Source organism: Emydura macquarii, unplaced genomic scaffold (assembly GCF_026122565.2).
Source record: "Emydura macquarii macquarii isolate MOO-44397 ecotype Brisbane River unplaced genomic scaffold, CSIRO-AGI_Emac_v2 contig_705, whole genome shotgun sequence".
Lineage (NCBI taxonomy): Eukaryota > Metazoa > Chordata > Testudines > Chelidae > Emydura > Emydura macquarii.
Window position 1 is genome coordinate 9,990,161 of NW_027130842.1, and position 9,840 is coordinate 10,000,000.

The 9,840-nt window shown below is 38.9% G+C and overlaps 1 protein-coding gene across 2 annotated transcripts in view; it reads left to right on the forward strand.

Moving 5' to 3' along the window:
• Window positions 1-9,840, forward strand: part of SASH1 (SAM and SH3 domain containing 1) — a 163,641-nt gene that overhangs the window by 80,675 nt on the left and 73,126 nt on the right. The window contains exons 5-8 of one of the 2 annotated variants that reach the window (XM_067542374.1): window positions 3,552-3,592; window positions 4,607-4,693; window positions 6,376-6,488; window positions 9,089-9,190. In XM_067542374.1, the coding sequence (XP_067398475.1) occupies window positions 3,552-3,592; window positions 4,607-4,693; window positions 6,376-6,488; window positions 9,089-9,190 (343 nt within the window). Of the gene's footprint in view, window positions 1-3,510; window positions 3,593-4,606; window positions 4,694-6,375; window positions 6,489-9,088; window positions 9,191-9,840 lie in introns of those variants that run through there. The other variant, XM_067542373.1, reaches the window with a different exon arrangement.

Consider the following 9,840-nt stretch of genomic DNA (forward strand, 5'->3'; position numbering starts at 1 on the left):
CATGTTCTTTGGATCCAAAGAGTAATCTTCATTTTTAACCTATTCTGAGGCAATTTTTGATTTCTTGTTTCCACATCTCAGGCCCACAAGATCTTAAAAATAAGCCTAAGAATGGTTTTGAAATTTTGAGATTCACAGATAAAGTTCTAAATTCCTATCCTATGTAGGATTAGGTTGATAGGAAAATAATTCTATACGAAGAGCTCTGGGTAAACCCAAAAGCTTGTTTTGCTCACCAATAGAAGCTGGTCCAATAAAAGATATTACCTCACCCACCTTGTGTCTCCTCTTTGTGGAATATACTTGGCGATATATCCTGTTTCTCCCTTCTTGTCTGAAGCTGGATCCATAGATTTCTCAGTTTTATGCTGTGACAGAATACATTTCATGTGGAAGCCTACTAACGAAGTTGTATATCAGAACACAACAAAACTGAAGGCCTCCACAGTAGAGTAATAGCATTTGGCTGCCTTTCAGACATGCAGTGGTGAAACTTCTGCCAAGTGTCACTGCATCATTAACTTTCAGTACAAGTTATCAGTCTATGAATGGAAGAACACAAATCACTTTCGGTGCACGTTCACAGAGGAGCTGCAGATTTAACATAGTAAGAAAGCGTAAGTGGCAAATGAAACATAAACCAACCCTGAGAGCCCATGGAATCTTTTACCATACATGTAGGAAGTGAAACATTTTATTTTTTTTTTTTTTTTTTTTTTTTAAACCAAGAATTTAAAAACATCATAGTTGTCTGGGAGAACTTAGAGTCAAGTGCCTTGTCTGATTTGACATTATACTTGATTTTGTCAGCTTTTCCATCTTGGTAAGACAAGCTGTTAATATTTCTAAGGTTAGCCCAGAGATGGAAGACTTCACAATTAGAGAATGCATGAAATGATGATTGGAAATGTTTGCCCTTCTTCCTAAGTATTATCTTTTTGCTTTCTCTGGTGCCATGTTATTTACATCCTAGGGCAATGCTCCAGTGTCTTTTATTTTTTGTTTAAATCAGAGTTACGAATCAGGTCATGGCCTTCTTGCAGTGGATCTCTCCCCCTCTGTCACCATATCTAGTCCAGGAACATGAAAAGATGGCTAGCGCTGCAAGGCTTTGGTAGTCAATATGAAATGAGTTGGTGGCCTCAGGTCATTCCCTAGTGAGCAGATGTCCACAACATCACCACCCCACCTGGTGGTACTTACTTCCATCCCTGTTGGCAGAAAAGAAAAGGGTTAAAATGGGTTTGGAGGCTAAACTGCCCACAAGAAAGGGTCTCTCCAGCAGTCAGAGCTGCCATGGTGGAAAAGCTTTCACTGCTCTGCCTATGCTGTTCCTGTTCTGATGATAAATAGGACTTTGTTTCCCAGGGATGTCAGTTTGGCACCTATCATGAGTACTGAATTCACTAAAAATAGGTACAACAATTACAAGTATTTGCTTGATGCTGAAGTTCATGCAAGGGTGCAAGAAGGTAACAGAGTTAGTTCTTTCATCATAGAGGCTAAAAGCCAAGTTCTGTTGTTGCGTTCATACAAAGGTCCATGTGCTTTTTATTTGACATTCCTTGATCCCATTTAGGAAATGCTACTGCTGTCACTACATGAGAAATCCTGGCCCCATTGAAGTCAATGGGAGTTTTGTCATTGACTTCAATGAAGCTAGTATTTCACTCAGTCTAAAGGAACTCAGAACTTTCTTCCTGTGCTTGTGTTCAGGCTTCTTCATGAGAGCCAAATATTTGACTGTAAGTGCTGTGAACCACCTAAATTGTTAATTTTCTCCCTACGAGCTATTCCTCCCAAGAGCGAACTTCATCAGCAAGGATATCCGCAAATGCCCCCTTCCACCTGGTGCAGTCCAAATCTGGAATGTGGCTGCATCAGCTGGTTTGCCTTTTGTGCCGGATTACATTTCTAATCAGACTGAAGCAGAAAAGAGATGGCATTTCACAGCCTCTGTGTTTACCCGGATGAATTACTGAATCAAAACTGAACTTCATACTGTCCCGTTCCCCTTTAATGATGTCTTTTCAAATTGATGAGCATGATTTTCATGCTTATAAAAATGCTGGCCTGTAATCACTTGGATTATTTACATTGTGAATTGGTATAAAACAAAAAGTTTTCCCTTCAGTAGTTTTCTGAATTGATCAAGAACTCTGTGGTGCCCTCTGCTGGGAACCCAAGAAAATGCAGAAGAGCATGGGGAATTCAGATGAAAATCTTCATGAAATAAAACAACGAGAGTTCTGTGGCACTTTAAAGACTAACAAATTTAATATTTGTAGACATAAGCTGTCATTGTTTTTGCTGTATACAGACTAACATGGCTACCCCTCTGGAACTATTCTTCATGAAATAAGCAGAGTATGCCATGTACGGTATGCAAGACTTGGTTTGTAAGACTGGGGTGTGTGTGCGTGGTTTTTTTGGTATTTGAAGATTGAAATATGCACCTTTTTATGTGTATGGATTCAACATAGATGTTGTATTTTCAGGCATGATTGTACAGTAAAATGTAATAGAGCACTAAGTAATCTCACTAATAATGGCCTGCACTTAGAGTGTGATCCAAAGGCCACTGAAGACAATAGAAATATTTTGACTGACTTAAACGGGCTTTGCATCAGGCTCCCAGCTAGAGATTTTCATTTGACCACTTCAAAGAACTTTACAAAGTTCAGTAGCTATTATTATTCCTGTTTTTACGGGTAGAGAAACTGAGACAAAAGGTTACACTGATGTGCCCAAGGTCACACAGTGCCATTGGTGTTGACTAGGGCTCATTACAAGGTGGCTTAATGGGTTTAAAAATTGAGCAAATAAGATTTACTGATCACTTTGGCTGATACTTTTTAGCTGATATTCTGTAAAAATAAGTCCTTTGAGCTGGCTTTGAGTGAGGAAGTAGTAGTAAAGCACGTGATGGGAGTCAGGAGAGTGACTGATAATGCTGCTGACATCCCATATGACCTGAGACACGGCACTTAGCTATTCTGTGCCTTGGTTTCCCATCTGTAAAGTGAGGGAAATGATAGTTACCTATCTCACAATGGTATGGTGCGGGTTTAATTAATGAATAGTTAGAAAGCAGTTTTGTGCTCATAAAATGAAAGGCACTTTAGAAATGCAAAGAGTTGTTATACTCTCAGTTAAACAACCTAGCATCAAATACAGCATCACAGAACTACAGCTTCTAAATTAGTCAGAATGCTACTTCACTGTATAGAAGAAGGAAGATGTGAATCAGTATTTTTCTGCTTGGATCCTTAGATGTAACTGTGGGGGTTTTAATGCATATTTTTCTGTCTTGGTCACAAGAAACTTGTTTCAGGATTTTCAGAGAGGAGCTGAGTTAATTAGTGGTCAAACAACTGCGGTCAGAGCTCAGATGCTTTGCTCAGATACTGTTTGCAAATAGCTGCATTTATAGGAAAAGAAAGGAAAATACTTGATGCATTGGCTTGAAACCACAACTTACTGTAACGAGACAGCTCACATTAGATGTGAGAACTCTGCAACAATTAGTCCATTTCTCTTTTCTGTTCTAGGCTCTCTCTTCATAAATCAAGTTCTGAAGAGAGCTCTGTAGGTCAGTATGTTTCATTTTATTTGATGCTTGCCTCTGTTTAATTCTTAAATCTCTTTAAGTTTTGTATATGTTGGGTGCGACTATCAAAAGAGCTGAGTATCCACAATCCTAACTGAAGTTTGTGGGTGGGGTCTTCACACTGTTGAAAATGAAGTGCAGCATTTATAAGTGACAGACAGATCAGGTCCAGTTAATATTGTCATTTTGTAAATATGCAACTTTTGACTTTTTCCACTGAGTTGCAAATTCTAGAATGTTAGATTGTTGCTGGTTCGTCCTTTTGCCTTCTTCAGGGCACCACTCGCATGGACTTTCAAATAATTTGGCATAATTTAACAGACTCCCTCCCTTAATTTTTGAGATACTTTATATTGTTTTTAAATGGTGCATTTGTATTTCAAAGTTTTATTTTTCAGACTTATCACACTTTTTAGCTACTGTAATTGGCTCTGGTACTCATTAGATAGACCTATAAAATCCTGAGGTTTTTGCGGAGGGTGTTTGTTTTTATTCTTTCTAAAGCTACCCAGGCCCCATTTAAACTGAGATAACTGAGAAACAAATAAATGGCAGGAGTCACAGATGTCGTTAATGGTCTCACAGCATTTCTCATGCAGATCAGCAAAGGGAATATATAATAAAATATCAGACTTGGTGTTTTAATCTAAATAATTGTGCTTCAGCTAAAGAGAATAAACAAAATGCTGCAAAAATACAGCAAGGTTTGTCATTCACAGTTAAACAAATGTCAAAATGAACACAAAAGGATCTGTGTTTTATAATTTAAAAAATGCTTCTTGGTAGCTTGTCTCAGTCCTCCATAACCATCCTCACTTACCAAAGAACGTACATTTAATTTAAATAGCTAGGTTAGCGTAATTCTTGTACAAATCAAATTCAGAAAACGAGCAAATTTGGGGAGTTTTTCTTTCTTGATAAAGTTACATGCTGAAATTTTCAAAGGGAAGATCTAATTTTCTTATTAATGTTCTTTTCCTGTAAATTTTTCTTAAGGGAAAACAGACTGGAAAAAGAAGAATAAGTATTTTTGGCAGAATTTCCGAAAGAACCAGAAAGGAATAATGAGACAGACGTCGAAAGGTAAAGCCTTTAAGGACACAAATGTACTGCACTAAAAATGAGTCTCTGTAACCCCTTAAAGTCTAAGAAACAAGTATCACAAAACAGAAAGTAAAACAACATTACAGTAACTTGGCAAATATGGATCTATGTAGGTCTAATCTGCTAGATAAATATATGATCACAGACTTGGCCCATTGTGACTTTCGCTGCACTAGAATGATGAGTTATCAGCAGTATTCTGTTAGGCCTCAATCCTGCAAGGTTCTGGGTGGCTTGTTGAAGTCAATGAGAGATAAGAGAGCAGCTCCATTAGTGGAAGATGTGTAATGCCTTACAATAATTTGAAAATATCAGTGTGAAGTCCTGGGGAATGGGAAAGTCATGCTCTTAAATATAACATTTGATGCTTTTTTTTTTTTGCCCCAAGGCTGTGCTTTGATGGCCTTTTGATCTCTTATTTGCTCACTTGGGCCTAACCCAGCTGATTTGAGAGAGGTTGTTTGTTTGTTTATGTATTTATTTTTAAATCAAGCAGCAGTGGTGTAGCTGCCCCATGTTGCCATTCACAGTTTGGAGGTTCAGAATGTTCCTACCACTGCAAATAGGGAGATATTTTCAATTGAAGCTGGGTTGAAAAGAGCTGTACATTTAAGATGGGTTGCATCTGGCATGTAAGTAGGAGGGCCAAAGATATTTTGTATTTATTGGCTACACTTGCTATGATGTATTCTTATGGCTGATGTGTTTGTTTAAGGAATAGTTAGAAGAGACTCCACCCTGCCTTGGCTTTGCAATACCTTCTCCAGTTTGCTTTAAGGCTGAGCTCGGTGTGGTCTTCATAGTTCCAGTTTACAAGAGTAGGAAGGGATGAAAGCAGATCTGCCTTCAAATGAAAATAATAACATCAATTCACCAGTTTGGGTTTCTGGGCTCCTTCACCAGTTCTGCTCCAAGTGGATCCTGTCTTAAAGAGTCACAAAAGTGCAATGATGCTGTAGCGCAAACATGGAAGGTGGGAAGGTGCCTGCAAACACACACTCTCCTGGTTGGATCACTCTGTTGCAGAGAGATGCCTCCCCAAACCATTGTAGGAGGCACTATGAATGTGGTGAAAGTACATTAAAGATGACGGGACTGTTTAGGATGTCTTTAGAAGAGACTTATTAAGGCAGGTTGCTACATTAGCATCTCCTTTGCTGCTCGAGCCACTTTTTAAAACCTAATCAACAGAACTTGGTAAGAAAAAAGCAAATGTGGTCCCAATCATTGTGTGTGTATATGCATGTACACATTATGATTTTTGCCACATTTGCTTTCTTCTTCCTAAACTCTGTTGATTTCAGCACACAAAGTAGGATGTTTATTGTAGGCAGAGGGCATCAATCTCCCATCACTGTGCAGGAATAAGGTTGCCCTCTTTCTGTATTTTCCTGTGGAATAAAACTGGCAACCTGCAAGTACATCACTGTGGTGTTATGCTGCATCCCTCGGCCTGATGCAGTATCAGTCACAAAGTTGTGACAACCACAGTTCTTCCCTACACAGATCAAATTGTGGCATGTGAGAAGGGTCCATCCAGCCTAGCCTGACCCAGCTGAGAACTGGGTTCTGGAACTAAATCCAAGATGTGTTTCCAAATACTCTCCTTTCAGTGCTGAATCACTTCATATGTGCTTTTTATCTCTTCCTTTTTTCTTCAGGAGAGGATGTTGGTTATGTGGCAAGTGAGATCACAATGAGTGATGAAGAACGGATCCAGCTGATGATGATGGTCAAAGAGAAGATGATCACTATTGAGGAAGCACTTGCTAGGGTATGAGATGCAAACAATTACCCCATGGTTCGTTATATCCTGACTTCCTGAACAAAGTGGTGGTCTACAGTATCTCTACTGAGTGTGATAGTCCTGGCACTTTATCATAAGATTACGATGCTTACTCCACAGTAAAGGCAGAGGTTACGCTTTCAAACTAAACCCCAGTTTTCAAACACTTTTAATTTTGTTCGAGAAACAAGTAACCTACACAGTAGATGCAGGTAGGTCAATGGAAGACTTCTTCCGATGACCACACTACTGCCTGTTAAGGGGGTAGGTTTACACTTTCCATCACTGTAGCAAGTGTCTGTGCCTCAGTGGCGTAGCTGCAGCTCTGCCGTTGTAGAGCTTGTAGTGTAGCTATGCCTGCAGATTGTAATTCCCTTGTGCTGGGTATTATAATTGCCAGTAATTAGGGACGCTGTGCATTCATGGCAATGAATAGATAATATAGACTCTGCCGTGTATTATACAATTATAAAATAACTAGCTTTAGCATATAAAAATGGAGACGGAGTAGTTGTATCGGTGCATCTTGAAATAAATATATTTTAAGAATCACTCACATGAAGTTAGAATATTTCAAAAGCAATGAGGGCTGTCTGAGCCAAGGGAGTTTGTTGCCTCTACTAGGGGAAAGTATGCAACCGTTCAGTGCGCATTTCTGCAAACCCTTTTCCTGTGGAAGTTCTCCCATCTGAGTACTGAGCAAGCCCAGCATTGGTTAGTTGTTAATTCCAAATGAGAGAAGCACATTTGGGCTAGCACAGGAAACACCCACTTAACATCTTGCTTCAATTGATTCCTCACAAATATATCAGATGTTCCCTCACTAGGATACCTTTCTGTATTTCACACTGTCCATGTCAGGCTTTGCAGTTTTCGTTTGTTCTTGCTGGAATGTGTTGTGATCATGTTGCCTGTGGCTACACCTACACTTTGGTCTGGTGGTGTAATTCCCAACTCAAGAAGACACAGCTCTGATCCAGATAGCCCATAAAAAGAGTGTAGCCAAGGCAGCATGACAGCAAGAGGGGCTAGCCACCCTGAGTATGTACTTTAGCATCTAAAATAGGTACATAGTAGGGGACAGCTAACCTCTGGTGCCACTGTGGCTGTGCTCTATTTTCAATGTGCCGGCTCAGTCAAAGCTCCTAGATTTGGGAATTTCTTCTTTTTGTTCTTACACAAAAGATGATTTGTTTTGTTCAAGTTTAATGAAAATCTGTTTAATGTTTTTGGGGACTCGCCATTAAAATGAAAACAGATGCATTTTTTTCACAAAATGCACTAGCTGACATGAACTTTTCAATTTTTTAAGACTTAAAAGCCCAAGAAATATAAAATCTATGTTAATGTAGAATTAAGATTGGCATTGTATTGCACAAGAGCCGAGAAATTCAGTGTTAAGGTTGCCACAGCAATAACATTGTCTCTGTGTGCAAATAAGTGATCACACAACATATATGCTGTAGCACCAAGTATTATGTATGTGTTGCTCAGGTTAGGGAAAAAGATGAAGTTTAAGCATAAAATGGTGCTCATTTATATTGTTTATTTACATACATTTCCTTGAGTTAGAGTAGGAAAAAAGATGAAGATTCTTTCTTTTATACTGTATGAATGCCATGTTGTAGCCATGTTCATTCCAGGATACTAGAGAGGCAAGGTAGGTGAGGTAATATCTGTTATTGGATCAACTTCTGTTGGTGAGAGAGACAAGCTTTTGAGCTTACACAGAGCTCTTCTTCAGGTCTGGGAAAGGCACTCAGAGTGCCACAGCTAAATACAAAGGTGCACTAGACTTTGCCATAACCACAGATGCAAAATCTGCAGACATCTCTCCACTGCTCTGATGATTAATATCCCCCACAACACACCTTTCAAGATCCATGGGCCCTACACATGTCTATCACAACATATGATGTACCTCATCCAGTGAACTGAAATCACCCATCAGACATTGCAAAAACTTCCCAAAAGATCCTGCTCTAGATGGTGGCAATTTGCACAGTGGGATATCTACCCATGGTGCACTGCACTTTGCATCAATACAAGCACTCCTAGTGAGTACAGGTAAGCAGAATGCTTAAGTGTCCAACTTTGGTGTCCTCCTTGACAATTTGGCCCTTTAGAAGTTAGTTCTTTTCTGTGTATTATATTTTTGTTGTAAAACAGGAAAGATAATCTGTAGTTTTAAGTTTAAAAGAGCTGAATCTCAAACGTCCATCCCTAGATAACTTTGTTTGTAAGGGAGATACAAAGACTACTTGAGTTAACCTACGCAGTGCAAAGTATTTCTTTAAAAAGGAATGTGTAAATTGCATATTTGGAGCCACAGTTCACCAGTTAAAATACACAATGTTTCCAGATCCTTTCCTCCTTTTTATTTTTGTCTTGTCATCAAAACATTTTTCCATTCTAATGTAATTAGAGGTTTAAAAAAAAAAAAGAGAAATGCACAGCAGAAGTTCTGTTTTCCCCATCTTTACAATAGTATGGACAGAAACTGAAAGTGACTATTGGTTGCTCATCAGTGGCTTTATGCAGATCTGATAGATTTGATTGAGTAACATTTTTTTGTTCTTTCATTTCAGCTGAAGGAATATGAGTCCCAGCACAGGCAGTCAGGCATCATAGACTCTACAGATTGGCCTGACGGCTCTTACCCAACATTTGATGGGTCTTCCAATTGTAATGTGAGTTGTCTCTATAATATTACTACCCTAATGCTACAAAACTTTTTCTTGATGTCCAAAAATACCATTTCACCAGAATGTTTTATTCAACACCATCTTTTTTGTGTCATGGGATAGATACAGTGCTGCTGTCTTCTAACCGTCAGGAAGTCTCCAGCATTGATTGAAAATCCTGAAGTCCAAAGTCTTCAGCAAGAATTGAAAATAACTCTCTAAATAGCTTCTTTTTTTGAATCCAACTCTTCATCACTTACCACTCAAAACAAACAATACACTAGGCAAAATACCCACCTACTGTATAGAAAAGTTGTTTAGAACCTTTTTAGGCAATGGGACCTCTTTATCAAACTAAAGTCAACCTCCTCAACTGATGTAAATCAGCATAGTTCCATAGACTTTCATAGAGCTCACCTATTTATACTAGCTGAGGATCTGGCTAGGACCTGAGTGCCCACTGTTGTCCATTCAAACAGCTCCAACACTCCATTTGCTAACTCCCAACCCAAAAAGTTTGCAGTTTATGCCAGCCCCATAAACACTAAAAGTTTTCCTGCCTTGTTTTTTTACATCTGAGCTATGTAGATAATGACATTCCTTGTTTGTATGGACATCATATAGTCTGTGTCACAAAATATAGAGTCAATTAATAT